The sequence below is a fragment of the Psittacula echo genome (assembly GCF_963264785.1).
Source record: "Psittacula echo genome assembly, chromosome: 6".
NCBI classification, from domain to species: Eukaryota; Metazoa; Chordata; class Aves; order Psittaciformes; family Psittacidae; genus Psittacula; species Psittacula echo.
In genome coordinates this window covers 14,618,682-14,638,474 of record NC_137743.1, presented here as the reverse complement: position 1 = coordinate 14,638,474, position 19,793 = coordinate 14,618,682, and the positions used below count along the sequence as shown (strand labels likewise).

The 19,793-nt window shown below is 45.2% G+C and overlaps 1 protein-coding gene across 2 annotated transcripts in view; it reads left to right on the top strand.

Annotated features, from left to right (window-relative positions):
* Positions 1–1,904: 1,904 nt before the first annotated feature.
* Positions 1,905–19,793, top strand: part of WBP1L (WW domain binding protein 1 like) — a 68,366-nt gene continuing 50,477 nt past the window's right edge. Inside the window, exon 1 of one of the 2 annotated variants that reach the window (XM_080621156.1) lies at positions 1,905–2,004. Coding sequence is in view for 1 of the 2 variants with exons in the window: in XM_080621152.1 (XP_080477278.1) it covers positions 1,918–2,004 (87 nt within the window). In the remaining variant the exon portion in view is untranslated. The remainder of the gene's footprint in view (positions 2,005–19,793) is intronic. The other variant, XM_080621152.1, reaches the window with a different exon arrangement.

The window sequence follows — 19,793 nt, the reverse complement described above, 5'->3', positions numbered from 1 at the left end:
CAATGGAGTAGAGGGATCCTCTGAAGAACTACTGCCATCTCACACCAGCTCATCCCCTGCACTGGGGAGCAGGGCATGATGCAGCACATTGCTTTGGACAGAGGAAGCAGGTTGCTCTGGGCTTGGAGGATCTGCAAGCCATCCTCAAACCAGACCTCCCCCTGAGCTTATAGCGGTGGATTCCCTCTTTCAGATTGACATGGATTTATGCCAGCTGACAGCTTAGCTCAGTGGGGTTTGTAGGTTTCCAGGTTGTAGCTCCCATCTCCCCTGAGGATTCAAGTCATCTCAACAGCTCATGTTGCCCTGGTGTCGGGAGATGGTTGCTGCAGCCAGTGCCTTCCTGCACTCCCTAAAACCATAGCAACTCCCCAGCACACCTTGGTCTCCTTAAGGAGCAGAAGGGTCACAGCCACGCTGCAGCCACCAAGTCCCTGTGCTTCCAAGGGTGGTTCTGCCAGCCTGCCTCCATCTCCCATTGCTGCAATACAAAGGAAACCTCATTGCTAGGAGTCAGAGCTGGACTCATCCCTGTTTGGAAAGAGCTGCAAGTGTTAATTGCTCTCCAGCAATGAGTCACACCTGATCTGGACTGGTTCTGTGCTCCCATTGAATTCGTGCCTTCTCCCAGCTGTGCCTCTAATTGTGGGGCTAGCTGGGAACAGGAATAAAGCTTCTTTAATAATTGTTCATGGCTGAAATGTCATGTTTATAATCTCCCTTCAAATGATAACCAGACCGAAGACATTGTGCTGCAGCAGAGCCTTGGGAGCCATGGGAGGCTGGGGGGCTCCTCTGGAGCATCAGCAGTCGCAGCAGGCAGGCTTGGCTGGCTGCTCCTTGCCCAAAGGCTGGTGGAGGCTGGTGAACTGGCTGCCTATGAAGAAGGGATCAGCAGGGTGCACCTGCAATGGTTAACACGTGACGGCCCATGCCAGCGCAGGCAGGCGAGCTGAACCAGCGGGGTTCGGTGTGCCCCAAGCACTGCCCTGACTGGAGCATGCCAGGGTGGAAGACAAGCTGCTAAGCCCACTACTTTTATTTTGGCTTAACATGTTATCTGAGCATCTGATAAACCCCATCCGTCTGATCCCGTGTGGAGGCAGCCTGATGTGCAGGGAGAGGCAGTGTAGAAAGCCTCTGCCACTGCTCCAGAAACACAGGCTATCTCCCCTGAGCTGTGAATTAACCCCAAGTGCCAGTGTCCTCTCTTCTCCCAGGCGTGCAAGCCTGGGCAAGGGACTGCAGTGTGGGGACATGCTGGGACTTGGCCATGGTGAGACACTTCTCCATGCTGCTGCTGTCTCTGGACCAGGCTGACACCAACATATGGTTGTCTGCCAGGCACCTCCAGTCCAGCCCCATGCTGCTGCTATCATTTTAGCATCCTCTCCATGTCAAACTCCCAGATCCAGATGGGCCGCTTGGGTCTGGGGCTCTATGGGTGCACTGGAGAGGAGACCAAGCAGGGATCATGGTAGCCAGGTGTGGCTAGGTGAATGGAGGATGAGTGTCTGGCTGCCATTGGGGTGTCAGGACACTGTAGCAGGCTTGTGAACCCCCTTTTTGCAGTGCCTAGATCTGCCCCGAGAGGTGCTTGCACTGAGGGTGCAGCGCCAAGGGGCTGCCAGCTCCCCCCGTCTCCAGGCAGTTCCGCCACTCACAATATGGCAGCTCGCCCCACCCCAGACTCCCTCCCCGGTGCGCCACACTCAAGATGGCAGCTCCCGGTGCGCAGGCCCCGCCCCTCCCGTTTTGCCCATAAGCGACAGCGCGCTGAGCCAATAGCAAGCCAAGCGGCGCACCGTCCACCCAATAGGCGGCCGGGGGGGGCGGGCCGGGGCGCGGGGTGCCCCCTCGGCTCCCGTCCCGGGCCGCAGTCGGGCTGGGGAGGCGGGGAGCGGGGGGTGGGGGGGGATGGCGAGGAGGCTCCGCGCCGCCATGGCCTTGCTGCTGTTCCAGGCCCTGCCTGAGGGGCTGCCTGTCAGCGTGGAGCCTGCCCAGGTAGGGGCTGCCTTAGGGGGGCTGCCTGGGGGGGTCTGGGCTCGCGCCGTGCTGGGGGTTTTGTGTCCGTGAGGCTGGGGGATACAGGCTGTGGAGGGCCTGAACGCTTGAGGGACAGCGCAAGGGTCTGTACCTTCCGTGGTGAGGGACGTGGCCTTTGGGGTAGGGGGTCAGGCTGGGCTGGCAGGGGCAGGAGCAGGAGTGGGGTGCCTGGGCTCTTGGGGCTCGAGGAGGAGGCTTTTGGGGGCCCGCCTGAGGTTTGGGGAGCCCTTTAGGTGAAGGAAAGCTGCAGGAGATGCAGCGACTGGAGTTTGGGGCTGCTTCTGTGTTGAGGGGATGGAGAGGGTTTGTAGAGGATCTAGGTGCAGGTGGCAGTGCCTCTTCGAGGTGCTTTGTATGGCAGAGTAGCTTGCAGGGTGAGGAAGAAAGGTGCTTGGTGGTGGTTGACTGGAGATGGTGGTGAAGGTGGCCATAGTGAGGGCAGAGGCTTGAGCTGGCAGGTGCCTGGGGGCTGTGGATGGAGCAGTGTGTGTCTTCCTGGGGTGGTGACAGGGAAGAGGTGTCCTAAGAGGGGATGGGGCTGGAGGAGGTTTGGGATGAGCTTGAGGGTGGCTCTGGGGCAGCTAGCCAGAGGGTCAGTGGGGAAATGGGACTTCTGGTGCTGCACAGGCCAGGTGAGCTGGTCTGCCCATGGCAGGAACTGTGGTGGGGAGGTTTGGCGCAAGCCTTAGCACAGAGGGAAGGAAAAGGGAGCGTGTGTCAGCTGGGATGAGGGGAGCAAGGCCTTATCTTTGTATGCTCTGACCACCCGCTTACTACCTTCTTCATGCCTGGAAAGGGTTTTAATAAAGTTGATTCTCTCTTCATCTCTTTACTCTGTTTCCTGTCTGTGCTGCAGTGTGTACCATTCAAATCACCAGTGATGTTCTTGGGTTCCCCAGTGTAGGTGCATGTAGACCTCTCCCGCCTTGATATATGTATGCTTACTGTCACTTGGAGAGGACTGTACTAGGCCAAGCAACCTGTGCATGACCTGGATCTTATTATTTGTGGAGTCAAATGTCTCTTTCACCCTATGTAGAACACAGACAAAACAGGATGACTTCTGGTTTGATATGGTTTATTACTTATAAGGTACAAATGGTAGGTTGCATTTGTTGAAGGTCTGAGCCAGTGAGGTGCTGCTGTGTGACTGCAGGTCACAGAAGCTGTGGGTTGCACGGTGCTTAATGTCACAAGGGTGCAGATGGGGAGTGCCCTTTCTGGAAGGCTTCCATTGAAATATTTCCCAATGCTTCTGCTGAAGTTTGCTGAGGAGTTTGCCTAAGATTGCAGATGTTATTTCCCTTTTGTATTACTGGCGTCTTTTCAGGATGCTAAGAGCATTGGATCTACTTTAAAAGCTGTGTAATCCCCTATTGGTAGTGCCATCCCAAATCTCTTTTGGCTGCGCTGAGGCTAAGGTTGGGCATTGCTGCCCTAGGGAACCAGGTGCAGGGTTGTGTTGAACAGTGTGTCTTCCACACTGCCTCAACTGCCTTTACCAGGTGGAAGTCTTGGTGCCTGCTCTGTTTCATCTGCAAGCTGAGGTACATAAACTAAACATATAGAAGCACATCTCAGATCTGTTTTGCTCTCTGGTTGTTGCGGCATTCCAGCTGCAAGCAGTGGTCAGGTGGTAGGATTATCTGGACAGAAGCTGTGAAAGTGTTGAACCCTTTACATGCTCATAAAAATACCATACCTGCTTTGAAGACTGTGAAAGACGCTCCCTGCCTTGTATGGCTTCTGCATTAGTGAAGGAGCTGATAGAATAAAGGAATAGGAAGTAGAAAGGAGGAAAGGAAAAAAGAGGGTGTGGAAGCAATCATACAGCTAGGTTGCCTGTGGAACAGTTGCATACGTGACTTGTGGGTATCCTCTCCAGTCAATGCACCAGAAATAATCCTAAAATAACACGTCTTGTGTGTGGTACAACACATGAGATTGGGGGAGAAGAGCTTTGGCAACCTACGTTTTCTTTAAAGCACTTAGATACAGATACATCTTCTACTCATTTTCTTTTCATAGTTTGTCTATATAAAACTCTTGCAGTTTATTTTAGATCTTAAATGTAGACTTTGTCTGTCAAAAGTCTGGTATTATCTTGCTGCATACTAGAGATTGACAGCTACCCACTCGAAACTGACAGTGGTAATGTAGGATCTAAAAAATGAGCATGTAACAAAACTTTATCTCTCTTGGTGTTGCCTTGGAGTGTGATTTCCTCAGAGCTGATGGGCTTGTAGAGAGGAGCTGCAGTGGGGTAGTGCTGGACTTGGAAGATCTCACCGAGGCTTCCTGTGTTTCTAGCTGAAACCCTGACAACATTTGCCTCTTGTCCTCTCCAGATGGTTGTTGCCCTTGCTGCTTCTAGGGACTGTTGCCTACTTCTATCTACCTTGCAGACGTTTGCCATGGCCTGCTTGCTGCTGCTGTTGGGAAGAGCTTACTATTCAGGGTGTACACCTTCTCGCCTGTATAAACTACCTCACGGACCTGGTGGTCTAAGGCTGGGAGGTGCTGCAGGAAATGTGTCCTCTAAATAATTCAGGAGGTGGAGCTGTACTGCTAGCTGCACTGAGCAAACATTCCTGAGAACACACTGTACTCTGCAGGAGGGTCTGATTTTCCAGGTTAAAATAAGTCCAGCTTGCCTAGGATCTTCAGAGACTTTTCCTTTTAACTGACACTTGTTTGGGATGGTGGATGGAGGACAATGAAGATAATTAGGTCATCAGCATACCGAGTCCAAGTTGTTCAACTGTCTCCATGAGTATTCATTGCAGTTTCACTTGTAATCAGAGCACAGAACTCTATTGACAGGAATAAAAACATTTATCAGTAGATTATGGGCAGAAATACTGCAATTATGTAATAAAATCAGGATAAATGTCATGAAAGAAGGCATTTGCCATGTTCAGTTGCAACTGAGCCGCACACCTTAGCTGTGCGCTCCCCTCTTGGTTTGAGGGAGAAAGAAGTGAGGAAATAAGAAATTGATCTATTTTAAAATCAGCTTGATCAGATTTGAAATGAAAAGCTTTGAAGATTAATCGCTTTTCTATTGTAGTTTATCTGCAGGGCAGAGTAAAGGTTATTTGACTGCCTTAACTATGCATCTGCATCTGTCTGCAGCTTAATTATCACATAGTTTTCTCAACTGTTGTTTTTCTTAAAAACAAGATATTTAAGTGAATGCTAACTATGTGACAAGTCTGCAACATCTTTCTGTCTCTAATAAGGTGGTTTTGAGCCAAAATCTGCCAGAAGCATGCTCTTATAAAGACCAATTTTGTCTCAAAGAGTTTGATTGGAGTACTGTGACTTGAGGGATGATTCATCATATGTGACAAAGAGGATGGCTCTTTGCTTTAAGAAAGAACTCAGTGGACTGTCTCTGTGGCTAACACCTCTGTAAAAGAGTTTCCGCCCAAGGCTCTCCTCTAGCTGTGACCACAACTCTGATTGCACCAATATGGAGTCACCAGGCTTCATCCAAGAGTATGGCTATGTTTGGGCCCTTGCAGAGCATCACTTCAGGTAGTTTGTGAATTGAACTGCAAAATTTCAATTATCCTTGTATAAGAGAGGCTCATCTCATCAGTAAATTTAAGACAACTTTTTTAATTAAGGTAAAGGTAATTAGTTGCAACTGCACTTCTGTTTCTCCTGAAATTCATTGGGGTCCTTCAGGAAAATAGCTGCTCATATAACTGTAGGATGTATTTTGTTTGCCATGATATCTTGTCTGTGACTTGGTTTTTGGCTTGCTAATTTCCACAGTTTTGGCAGGAGGCAGCAGAGATCAAAGTACGTCCTGTACTTGCTCAGAACAGGGACCTCTAAATAACTGTGCAGATTGGATTAGGCACTGCTTGTACCGTGGTGATGATAGCACCGTGAGCTCCGGTGCCTCATCTGTATAGCACGCTTTCCTGCTGATTAAAATGCTTTTGGTTGTGAGTTTCCCTTACAGTTACACACAATGTTGTGAGAATTTCTCCTTCCATCTCTGCAGCTGTGCAGCAGATGGAAAGCCTGGTCGGAAAGTGTCCAGTGCAGCCTCGAGCAGTTTCCTTCAGGACAGTCAAAGCAACTCTGTGACTGGGACATGTCATTGCCTTTCTGAGAATGTCCTTGCCACCTTCCAAGTATTAATTAACAAAAACCGCTATCTTAAGAATAAACTCAGGCAGCTTTTGTTGTGCTGTGCTGCAAGGGGACTTGGAAAGTTTTATCTTCCAGAATTGTTCAGTGTAGTCAGGGATTTTTCCATCCTCCAAGGCTCAAGAGCCAGGCAGGGTCAGGCCAGGTCAGCCTCGTCCAGCTAGGGGCAGCATCCAGTGCTGACTGTCCCTGAGCAGTGGCGCTGATGGGCACCAGGGGTGCTGCCCAAAGTAGTGATACCACCATTGGCCCTCCTAGTGAGACGAAGGGACGGATGAGCTCCGTGTTTGGCCACATTTCAATGGCTAAACCACCCATAAACCCTTCTTTGATAAACCCGCTTTGATTCCTGGAAGTGCTGCTCTCCTAAGCTTCTTCAGCAGTTACTTTTCTGCTGGCAAAACAGAGCACTCTTCTCTATAGCTCTGTCAGCTTGTGTTAACCCAGTGTTATGTTGAAGTTCACCTTCTTTCTTTCTGCAGTATTAGAAAGGCATTAATATAGGTAGAAGTTTGTGTTTCTTTGTAACGTGAAAACATGCGGACATCCTCTGAGGTAATGGGCAGTATATTTAGTAAATGCAAACCACCCACCTTTTCTTTTAGCCTTTTTTTCCCCTTCAAGTCATATTGAGAGGATTTGCAGGATTGAACTGACATTAATTTGTGGCAAAAAGCTAGCAATGGGCTAGTTATCTTCTGGCCTGCTTCTCCATCCAGTGTTGTCTGTGCTGTGCCCTTTGGTCGTGGCTGTGCCTATACAAACATCTCGTTGTCAGGCATGTCCTGCATTTTTAGTAACATTGAGCTACACATGGCCTTTTGTTGTTTCCTGACAACATGCATATTTGGTAATGGGTTTGGGAGTGTTCCTCTAATTTGAGCTGCCCTGTTTTGCAGAATAAGAATTTGCCCTTTCTGGTTAGCTGCATAGGAATCTTCACAGCTTATTAATGTATTTCACTAGTGATTTTCTGGCTGTACGTTTGTCTTGCATTTGCTTTGAGGGGTTTGTGAATTCAAAGTGACTGGGCAAGCTGGTCCTGCCAGAGTTGTGCTGCTGTTTTTGCAATATGGGGGAAAGCACTTTAGGCTGTGTGGAGACCTCATAGCAGTCTTCCAGTATCTGAAGGGGGCCTACAAGGATGCTGGGGAGGGACTCTTCATCAAGGACTGTAGTGACAGAACAAGGGGTAACGGGTTCAAACTTAAACAGGGGAAGTTTAGATTGGACATAAGGAAGAAATTCTTTACTGAGAGGGTGGTGAGGCACTGGAATGGGTTGCCCAGGGAGGTTGTGAATGCTCCATCCTTGACGGTGTTGAAGGCCAGGTTGGATGAGGCCTTGGGTGGCATGGTTTAGTGTGGGGTGTCCCTGCCTGTGGCAGGGGGGTTGGAACTAGATGATCTTAAGGTCCTTTCCAACCCTAACTATTCTATGATTCTATGATTCTATGTCAAGAGGCATTTCAAAAGCAGTCTCTGAGGCAGGGCTGGTGGCAGTCTCGGAAGTCATGGTAGGGCAGAGATGCTCATTGCAAATTTTGGGGGAACCTGGCTGCACAAGGTATTGGTCTGTTCTTCCAAATCAGAAGAATGTAAGCATGGAGTGTTGGAATGTACTCCTGGATGACTTAATGGAGAGATGCTGATGGGGAGGCCAAGTCCCTCCTTCCCCCTGCTATCTTGTGTGATTAAAAAGCCCACAGGTAAGAAGACAGGTTTTGAGATGCCAGCATCTGGGTGCTGTGGCAGCAGAGCTTGACAGTCGATTGCCTGCATGGCTGAGCCTGTGAACAGTGCACGTAACAAACAGGCCTGAAATAACAGCTGGCTGGAGAGAGAACGCTGCCAAGCAGGAATTGCATGCCCATACTTTGCCTATGACAGGAAGCGTGTTGGCGTGGCAGTCACAGATGATGCTTTTTCCATGATTTCGCACGTACTGTTTGACTGCAGAGAAAGGCTCAAGGTGCTGCAGAGACCTGCTGTTTATCTGCTTGGATAAGGAGGAGCTTCATTCTCCTCTAATGATGTGATTATCAGTGGGATCACTGCCCCCAGTATTATTTTTAGATGACTGCTACAGTCTATGCAATGGCTTGTGCATCTGTAATGGAGCACTTTGCATGAGGGGACTTGCTGGGTGCCAAGTGAGTTGATCACAGAAGGGACCTCTGGAGATTGTCTAGTCCACCCTCCCCCCCGCCAAGGCAGGGCCACCTAGAGCAGGTTACACAGGAACATGTCCAGGCGTGATGCAGCAGACCGAACCACTTAATGTCAGTGTGGCCAGTGCTCCCTGGCATGCTGTGCTCTGAACAGACAGAAAGGAGAGACTGTTTTGTGTGGAGGCAGCTTGTGGTGCTGCTGGTTTGCAGGCCTTCTCCACTGGTCAGTATCCATTCAACTGGTATTGCCTGTGGTCGGTCCAAAGAGAAAGAGTATGAGAGAGTTGGGTTGCATAGGAAATTTAGATGCCGTTGCCTGACTCTTCCTTCTTCACAAGCACTTCTGCATCAGCATCAACAAATCCAGCCACTGACAGTGCACTGAAAGTTTGCTAGCAGTCACCACTTGAACATGGAAGAAATCTCCAGTGCATCAGGGGGCAGAGCTTTTGCCATTTAGAATGCTGCTGGCTTCTTGCTGATAATGACTTAGAGAGGTGTAGGTGGGTATGGTGAGCAGCTACCAGTACTGACAAGCTGTGGAGTAGTGGGTTTAGGGAAGAATGGAAAACAGAGACCTTTCCTTTTCTCATGGCAGTTCAAGACCTCAGGATGCTGAGTGCAGTCCTTAGGACAAGCAGAGAAAAGCAATTGCCTCAAGAAAGGAAAGCTGTGCTAGCAGTAAAGGATTCTTCCTTCTTTCCTGTTTCATCTTCTGCATTACTATGAAGTGTAAATTTATTACTTTAGTGGTGATGTGTTTTTATTTCATCTCTGGTTCTGGTGTGAGCAAAGCAGTGATGGACAACTCAAGAGTAGAAGTCCACGGTTTTTAGGGTTTTTTGGGTTTTTAGTTTGGGGGTTTGGGGTTGGGAATTTTTAGTTGGTTTTGTGGGTATTTTTGAGATCTGTGAGGGGTCATGATCAAAGCGCAAAACCTAATCCTGTCTTGGCTCTACTTGAGGCTGAGGGAGCTTGTTAAGATACTGATTTCTGAAAGTCCTGGAGCCAAATTTGATAGGAAGAGGCCTCTAAGATGCACAAGATTTCAACAGAATTCCTGAAAATAGGCACAGAGACCTAAAAAGAAACCCCAAAACAAACAGAAACCAACCAACCAGAAAACCCCAACAACAGCAAAAACCAGAGAAGCATCACTGAGCGAGAAGCTACAGTTGTGAGCTTATTAAGCGCTGGGAAATTTATGAGTCTGTGATTGACTGACTTGATATATGCCCTAGCTTCTGGAAAAGCTTCAATTGCAGCTCACAGTTTACTAGCCTGCAAAGTCAATCAGCCTTGTGGAACAAATTAATGGGAGGTCAGCCTTACAGAGCTCTGCTGGTTACAGAATTATTCTTATTTTTCTTTTTTGTCTCCTGCTGGCTGAACAGCAAATTGAAGGGGAAAAGGCTGATAAGCTGTAGGAACAGTTATGAAGTGTGTGTTTTGCCGGGAATCTCACCAGCCGTCTTGAGCTTCCCTTGTGTGAAAGATGAGTGTTGCCTGTTGGAAACAGGGAGGAAACTCAGACATTAATGGCATGCCAGCAGACTGTGCTGAGGCTTTTTAGTGAGCAGAACTGATTCACTCTTTTCTCTCATGTCCTAGCACATAGATGTGACCAGCAGGTCAAGGACTCTTGTCCACAAGAGACTTCTTTTTACTTAATATGGAACTGGAGCTCGCAATCAAGACAGTCTGGGATAATGCTGTCAGTCAAACAATGGTGTAATTGTGGCAGTCACACCACAAGCCTGATACGGAAAGAGTGTAAAATATGCAGAAGTACTTGCCCTTGCCAAGCGCTGTATTCCTGACTCTTTGTAATAAGATTTTTATTTGTTAATACTGTATCAGTAGTTGCATGGCTTTTTAAAAACCTCTACGTGGGATCCTGTTTAAATCCCAGGTAGTGGATGGTGACCAACAGGAAGGCATGGGAGTGGCATGTTTTACGCCTCCAGCAGAGAATCAGGCCATTCTGTTGCATAAAATATCCCCTGTGATATCTGTCTAACTGGTGGTGGGCAGAAAATTAGTCCCACAGAATTTGCAACCTGCTGCAAAAGCACCTTTTTGAGCTTTCTGGCTGAGCTAAACATGAATTAGGAGTGACTGATGTGGAATGAAAGGGTTAAACAGTGGCTGGGGTCAGTCTGGGCCAAGAGGGAGGGGAAAGACTGGAGGAGGTGGTGGTCATTGTACAGGGGTGTTGCAAAGACTGGACAAAACCTTTTTAGAAGGCAGCATGTCTTCAAGGCTGTGATACTGGGCTGACTTCATCTCATCCTGTGTATCAGTTGTAATTGCTTTGGGAATATTACCAAAAGTGTCCCCCCCTTGGTGGGAGGAAGGACTTTTCTTCAGACACTATCTGAAAGACGTTTTCTCTGTGCTAGGAAAGCATTTAATGCAGCTACCTGAATGCAAGGTCATGGCTCATGTCTGGGTCTCCTGCGTGATGAATTTCTTCTTTCCTTTCTCCTTTGCAGACTGCTTTTCAAGTAATGAATGTTGAAGAGGAGGAGGAGGAGGGTTGCATGTGTATTGCATTGCCTTTACATTACCTTGTCATTTTGACTTCTGTCTTTTTAGAAGCAGCAAACTTCACAGTCTGCATTTGACTCTCCAGTCTCCTGTGATCTGAAGCTTAGATAAAACAGGCTTGCAGACATCTGTCATTGCTGATTGTCCCCATTTACTGACACTTAGCACTTGGACTCTGACAAAGCCTGTCTTAAATTGCAGTGTCAAAAATAAAAACTCTTGGTTTATTTTCCTCTCCTTTTCCTAGCTGTATTGTTTCCGTCTCATTGTTTTGCTCCTTTTTGCTACCCGTCTCATTAGAAATGTTTGCATCTCACATACTTGATTATGAAATATTGTTCTCCTGTTTCTGGCTCATTGTTTTACCAAGTTTCTTGCTTTTCCACTCTGTCCTTGTACCTCTGTGCTTCCAGAGTATTAATGCTAAACCACCAGAGTGCCGTTGGGCTGTGGAAGCAAGAGTCAGGAGTTTTCTTCTCTTCTGACCCATTTTGTGCCCTTCAGCCCATCCCGTGACTGGAGTCTGAGGATCAGCCTGGCATTAAAAGATGAAGGAAGAGGAAGTCCGGAATGATCGTGCTCTTCATAGTATTGTTTTCAATTCTGAAACCTGTAGTCTGCTTTCTCTAGATGGCCTAGCTGAAGCAGCAGTCCTCCTTTACTTTCAGCATGCTGTGTATTTATTGAGAAGTGTTGTGCCAGGAAAACTTTAGATTAAGGGACCAGACAAATCTGTTGTTGCCTTGTTTCACCTTTGCTGGCATGTAACTTCAGGCTGATATGAAGTGTAAGGGCTTGCTGAGTTCTTTGCATGGATGAAGCCCAGACAAACCTTTTTTCACAACCTCTAACAGAACAGATAAACTTTGGGGAACAGGAAGAGTGGCACTTACGGTTTCTTGTCTATGTCATATTATCTAGCAGCATGGAACCAAAACTCTCCTGCTATGATCCTGCTCTCAAAAGATTTTAGAAGTTTGACCAAGAGATTGAATATATTCCGTGTGTCTTAATAAAACAGGACTAAATTTGTGTATGGAAACAGTGAACAAGTTGGCTTTAGCTTAAGAACCTAGATATCTGCAGGGGAGGAAAATGGCACTAGACAAGATGTTCACAGTGGCCTGCTGGGTGCTATGCCACTTGCACCTTGATCTTCCTGAACTAAGCAAATGGAGGGTGAATCTGTGTCCATGAAAGTATGTGGCTTGCATAAGTGTAAATGTGAAGGCTAGCTGAGCTGCTGCTGTTGAGGTAGCCAATACCACACTGTTAATACAGAAAAAGTTAATTTTACAAATCTTAAAACCTTAAGTTCTAGTGGCTTTTTACAGGTAAGGACAGACTTTTAAATGGATGACCTTAGGTTTTGTTTATCCTTTTTGTGGGAGCTCTTCTCTCACACAGGCGCTGCCTGCCAGCACTTCTGAAGCACTTTGCTTTCCTTCAGGACAGGGTGCAAGGTAAAACTTGTTTATGCTTTTAACTAATCTCTTTAAAGAAATAGGCTTTAAAAATACCACTCTTATCTGATTCAACCCATTAACTTGTTCATTTACAGGTCTTACAGTGCTTCTGTGTTTGTTGGCTTTTTCCCTCTTCTGATAGGCGGCATCTTGCATATTCGGCAGTGGTGGGGGCTCTTGAGGGTGAAGTGTCTTGATAGTTTAACCTGAAGGATTAGTGCAAAGGTAAATGATGGGGAAAAAATAGTTTTCAAATGAAATTTTTTGGGTTTAGTTGTTGGGGTTTTTGTGGGTGGTTGTTTGTTTTTCTTTTTTGAGAGTGAATTTATAGATATTGTAAAAAGTAATGATTTTTAAAAGCCACAGTGTGCTCCTGAATCCTTCCTCTGACACACAAGTACTTTTTTGCAAGAACTCTTCAGTTCTGGTCCTGGCTTACCACGATATTAAGAAAGTAATGTCACATTTCTAATCTAAAATGGGGACATTAAAATGGTGAATGTACTATGAACTGTCGTGTGTTTTGTATCAAAATACTGGGACATTGTGTGGTACTAGGTGTATAAATACTGTGTAATTCCCCTCTTCAGCTGGAGGTCTGAATGAGAGTCTTTTGGTCTAAATTATTAATTGTTAACCAAGAAACTCCTGGTTTTCTTCTGCAAGGTTTCGGTCCAAAGGTTTTCAATGCCCTCAAGTACTATGGTCAAACTTTACCTAATTGTTCAGATACAGTTTGATTGTTCTTCTTCTGTCCTTGAGTGGGGACCGTTCTTCTGTATGGATGGAAAGCATTACAGTAAATAATCAACATGTGAAAATACACAAGGATCAAGCTTTTGTGCACCTCACAAATCACATGTGCTGTGTCTCCTGCATAGAAAACGAGAAGTCCAAGTAAAACCTTTTCCTTCTTTGCAACTCTCAGTTAATTGGTTCTGTAGTTGAAGTTGAACTTCTTGTATCATATTCCCCCTTGGAGGCAACAGCACACAGAGATGCAGATTTAGGACTAAACCAGCAGGTTCAGTGAGCAGAGCTGTGAGATGAGAGCGAGCTTGCTGAAATGCAAACACAGAATCTGAAGAGGTAGTACAGAACCCAAACTGGCAGCACAAACTATTTTGTAGTTGCATTTTGGCTTGAAAAACCCTCAGATGCTTAGAAAACAAGGTAGTCTCTTTTCTAGACTTTTGAACTGCATACCAAAATCTGCAGATGGCCATAAGCCATAAGACCCTGCTGTGCCTGCCTTGGAGAGTGAAGGGGGAGAGGGAGCCCAGAGCAGGTTGTCAACAGGTTCTGTCCATTCAGGATAGTGCTGGGGTGGGCAGGCAGAGTGCGTGGCTTCCGGTTGCCCTGAGATGTGGATGTCAGCACACAAGCTTGCCTGGCTTTCTTTGGCAGCAGGGGAATTTGACTACCCAGCAACACAGCTCCTGGGAAGGCTCAGACATCTGTCCTAAGTTTCTTTATAGGATGGGATGCTTTTTGATACCCAGCCTTTCTGGAAAGAGTATCTTATGCTTGTAAAGAAGATGTTTTATATTTGCACACTAAAAAGACATCCTCTGTTTCCTAACAAGCATGTGTCTTGCATCTCTTGCTATTTTACATTGCACCTTTCATTTAGGTGATTAAATGAACCTCTAGTTTGACTTCCTGATTCTTTAGTGCTAACCTGCTTCTGTCCTCAAGTGCTTGGGCTTTCTGTACAGCAGAAGAGTTTCAGATAATCCTCATGCCTTTCTGCAAAGAAAGAGCAGGGTACTTCTGCATGGGCAGTGGGTGTTCATTTATCACTTAAAGTGACAGCTTGTCCAGTTTGTGTCGGCAAATCCTTTGATCCTCTTACTTAAATGAAACAGTGGGTGTCCTGCAGAAAAGATACCTTGCAAGGTTATGCTGCTCCACACTGGTTAATAAAAGCTCATAAAACCATATTGGACTGGAGACTATGAATAGTTTCCCAAGTACAGTTCTCCATATTGTAGTTCATAGCAAACACAATTTATTCTCAGCTGACTGACCTCATGTGGACTTGTGCCTGTGTAAGTAGCAGCTGAAATCAGTGGTCTGAGCACTAATCTGCAAGTCATAGACAGTAGGTTATTATTTAGTGAGAATGCTCTGTGAGTCTCTTGCTGCAGCATTTTCATTCAAAAGGTCACTTCCGTGAGTTTGTGCGCAGCTGAATTTAATGTTCTTTCTCAGCAAGGCGGGCCACACTGGAGAGTGCATAATTACAATAAATACAACTTTGTTCTCAGCTGAAAAATCCATCTGAAATAAATTTTTCCAGCCCTTCCAAGAAACGCTTTTAGTAAGATAAATAAAAGCAATTATTGCAGATTTCACATTCATTCAGCAGGAATGTTAGTGGGTGTAGGGTGCCTCCACTTAAGTCACTCATCACAGTGCCTTCTGGGCTCTATCAGCTTGTATATTCAATAGCTGGCTAAGGGTAGCATTTGCAAATTGGGTTTCTCGCAAGCCAATTAAAGCCAAGTTCATTATTTCTTTCTTGGGTTGAATCCTGGTTATTACTTTGATTAAAATTGTTCTTAACAGCAAGTACAGAGAGTTCAGTTAGACTCTTAACTTGGGCAAGCTTTAAACAATGCTTTGATAGGTGCATCTGTTTTTAGGGACATGCATGTTTTTATACAAGCTTTTGTGGCTTTTTTCTGGTTGGCACTTCTGTGTCAAAGTAGATTTGTTTTCTTCTGTCTTCTATTTCGCAACACTGGAAATACTGAGAAAGCCTTTGGCTAAATACAGAAGGAAAGCTAAGAGGGCTTATTTTATTTCCCCCGTGAACTTCCAAGCAAGTACTTAAACAAAAAAAATCCCCTCTTTGCTTTCATCTTTCAAGAGACTGCACAGAGTGTGAAATGTCCGGACTTCCCTTTCTTCTAATTTTTTGTCCAAGCATAGCAAAGAGGCTCTACTAGTTGATCCTGATGGTGGAAGCTAAATCTCTGCCCAGTTTCTCTGGATCTGTAACCAGACTGGTTACCTTTCAGGTTTCAGAAGAGTTCTACAATGTGATCCTCAAGTGTCTTTGTGCTTTCCCTGCAGAGACTTGAGATAAGCAGTTCCAGTCTTCGCCACTCAAAACTTCCATAACCTTTGGTTTGGGAACTACCTGGTAATAGTGTGTGGTTGAGTATTGCTGCAAGGTCACTTTTCTGGAGGGCTCTGCTGGAATCTGTGAGGCTGCAAGGGAGAAGACTCGCATGACAGTGTCAATGGTAAATGAAAGATAAGACAGCCATTCTGCTCTTGCTGAAAATTTGGACAGCCCTGTGCTGTACTGCTTGGCAAGTTACGGCACCTAGTATCTATCTTATTCTGTTTGCTTCTCATTTTGATGGGAGGGAGGCATGGAGGCCTTTCTAAAGGAAAGAAGAGCCTTCTGTCTGGGCAGAAAGTAGAGCGAAGTCACTGAAATCTGACCACTCAGACTTCATTAAATGGAAGCGATAGTCCTGGGGAGTAGGGGTGGAAACTCACTTCTGCTTTCATTCATGGCCTGTGTGCTAGGTTAGACATTCATCTCTCGAAGACTTGGTATCTGTTCAAGCCCCAGTGGGTTTCCATTGACACCGGAGAATGATCAAAGGGAGAATATGCTCTCCGTCATTGAACTGTGGGCTTGTACCTTATGGTCACGTTCCATATCGATCGGGAGCAGGTTTCATCAGCACTTAGGTCATGACTGTCTGCTTTTTTTTCTCAAGGCATTCTTTTCTCTCCTTGCTTGTCTCCTTTGTTCCTGCTACTGCCTTCCTTTTCCTCATGCAAGTCTTTGTGTTCTCTTTATTTTATCTGTTGAAGTGATCAGGAGTTGAATACTTGGTACTTGCTAATGAAGCTTCTTTGGCAGTCAGAAGGCCAGGGAAACTCACACAAATTGTTGTTTTAAGATCTCTTTAGGCTTCCTGACCCTATGTGCAGACATGGTTTATTATTGAAAGATTTTCTTGAGTTAGAAAATCAGCTCTTGTCCTAAAATGAAAACACACGTTCATCAAAACCTGAATTTCATGTGGGTTGTGTAAATATGTAATTTGGGTTAGGTCTGGTCACTGGAAAACAGGCAGTCCTGTTGTCCAGGAAGTTACAGTGCAAGAAACGTGGGGAACTTCAGAAAGTCACATTAAATGTCTCCTTGGAGAATTGCCTCAGAAATCCTGACCTCTGCATTTCTGCCGTGTGCTTTATACGACAAAGACAGTCACTTGAGCAGTTGCTGCGTTCTTGTGTACGTGTGTTTGCGTGACATTATAAACTGTGGAAAGAATAATGCCATGCTTCCCAGACCACTTCCCAGAGACTCTCACTCTGCCCCAGTATATGGCACATAAGCAATCACTCTGATGGTCAGAGCACCATCTGCTTCAATCAATGCCATGTTCCTATGGTCAAATCACAGAAACTTCTTGCTAGGGGTCTGTGCACTTGAATTTCTAAGGGTGATGGCTGGGGTGCTCTCTGACACGTCTGCTCTTTGCCAAGCCACCATCTAGGGTCAGTGTGTACGGTTTTAGGCTAACCCAGATACCCTATTCCTGTTCCTATCTGCTGAAGGTTTCCTGTGCAAGATGTTTGTTTTACTTTCCCCTTTATCAACTCTGACAACAGCTGGTTTTTAAATGTTGCTCAATATTTTCAACAGGATCTCAGGATGACTGCTAATTCCTTCAACCCCTTGTTTTGTTTTAGAATTTCTAATCCCATTTGCTATGACTAAGTTCAGTTACGTGGTTTCCACAGAGAGGATTAAGGTTTACTGCTATAGGTACGTCATTCTGCCTTTGAAGCTGCTTGCTCATGCTTTCCTTGGCAAGCTCTGGCAGACATGCTTAGCACTAAGAGAGATCATATCTTTTAGAAGCTGCAGAAGGGTTAATCAGAAACATGTTTATGAAACCAGGCTGCTCACCTTTACAAGGTTTTTTTGTGATCTTTTTGGATGCTTTCAGAAGATTTATCACCTGCCTTGGTAATTTATATTATGTTTTTCTTTCCTTTCTTGAAGCTATTTTAATGCTGTGTATGGTACTGTTAAAATTAACAATGATAAGCTACTTTTCTTGGCAAGCCCTAAACTGCACACCTCTTGGATGCAAACTGGAGAACGTGACTGTCTTCATGTGAATGGCATAAGATTTTTGGCTGATTTATTCAGGGTGCTTGAATAAACATAGGGCATCTGAAGTACATCTGTAGCTTCAAAACAAATCCAGCAAAATGACTTGCATCCCCCAGGCAGGCAGAAAGCTGTTTGTACAGATGCTTTTTCCCAAGAGCCATTTTGTAGGATTGGTCACAGTTGTGGTTGACTTTACTGACATGTGCAGGGGAGAGGGGCTGATTGCTATTCAAGGGAGTATTATTTTTCAGCAGGGCAGTTAAAGGTATTGCTATTGATCAGGGCATTTCTTTGTGTGGAGACTCTCCAATGAAATGGAGCACCTGCACGTACGCAGTACTACTTCAAAAATGTTAAAGAGGATCTACCCTCTGATGGGAGTTGTTAATTGTGCTTTTGGCTCCATCTGCCTCACTGGCAGATGTACCATTGTGAAGTTTTTACAACCTAATAAAATATTAGAGGATGCTTCATTTTAAGAGGAAACTTGATGGCTGCTTTCAGCTGATGCCTCTTTGAAACCAGGTGAGAAATGGACTTGCTTCACTGGGACTTGCACATACCTCTGCAGGCATGGCACCAGGATATTGCAGTCCTCTTGCATGGATTGCAAAGGGCCTTAATAGCTCTGGTAGGATAGATGTTATAGCACGCTCTGCATATTTGGTGTGATGCAGTTGAACAGACTGTGAAAATCTTATTTATTTCTTATAATACATTGACACAAAGTGAAATTATTTGTACATTTTGATACAAAATGTGTCCTGATTTTTAGTGCATTTCAAAAGCTATGAGGGAGATTCTTGGGCTGTGCTATGTTTACCCTGGTCTGGTAGTGAATGCTGAGCTTTGCCATTACTGGCTTTTGATACAAAGTTGTGTGTTATGTATTTGTAAAATAAGGATTTTCCAGAAACTCATAGAAATCTAGTGACTGTATTTTCTTGATTGTTAAAATTGCACAAATCTAGAATCTTTTCTATTATTTCTGAAGATTTCATTTATCTAACGTTTTCTCTTCCCAGGAAGTTTTGTCTCCTGGGATTTAAGTATTTGCTGATGCAAATCTCTGCAATCACAGATAGTTGAAGAACTGTCAAGTGTCACATCATTAGGTCACCAGTTCAAATCTCGCCCAAAGTGGTAATGGGCATTTTTAAACTCCTTAATGCCCTTCATCAGGATTTACATTTAATTGCTTAAACTAAACTCTGAGCTTTTGCTATTCAGAATTATGGATTCAAGTGGACAATAAAGACTAGAAACAGTTTTTCCTATAACAGAAAATTCTGTTTGATTTGTCTTAGTATCTTAGTGTCTTAGTTTGCTTGTCATCATACATAGTGCTTTAGAAGGAGGAAAGGTAACATTTTCTCAGAGGAGTTGCTGCATAAGAAGTAATGCAGAAAGGTGACCTTATCTAGCATAGAAGTGTTGGCAGCAGTCAAGTCTGGTGGTTTCGGTGTGCTTTCTTATGACTTTTAAGTTGCAAGAGCCTTTGGAGAAAGTATAGGAGAACAGACACTTTGAAGGGAAAGAGATTTTGAAATTCGAAATGGAATGTGGGAATATTTTGAATGGCAACTGAAACGCTTTTGGTCAAAGTACTTCTCAAATTCTTCCAGGCAGCTGCTCTTGTAAGGAATGATCATTGCTTGGCTGATTGGTTTTTTTCCCCTTGTTTCTTCTAGCATTTGCCAGGATCTTTGTATAAAGCTTCACTTCCAAATCTGACCTCTGATCTTGGGTTTGTGGTCAAGAATCATGGACTTAAGTTTAGCGTAAAATCTAATACTTATTGCACTGTACATTCCCCAGTCTGTAGATAGCTTGAAATGGTTCCATTCAGCTGTGTGGGCTTTTGCAGCTACACAGTTCCTCCTTGATTTGTTATTCTGAAGTTGGCAAATCCTTACAAATCTCTTTGAGGTGTGTTGAGACATGGAAAGCCTTGCGAATCCCTGCAGTCAGGGGCTGACCTCCTGTGTGCTGGGCTCTGCGTGCGACCATCTCTTACTTCCAACCTTTTCCCGACTGTTTCCTGAGCACTCTCTGGCTTGTTTCAGGGCATAGTTTGGCAGCAAATCAGGAATCCATAGCTAGAGTCCTTCAGGAAAGAAGGTGAAGATACTGAAGTATGAATTCTGATGTCTTGGTTGTTAGAACCTGTTAGCAGAGATAATCAAGCTGTGAAGAAGAGAGATGTGAAAGCCGGTACAAGTGTTCTCTTTCTTTG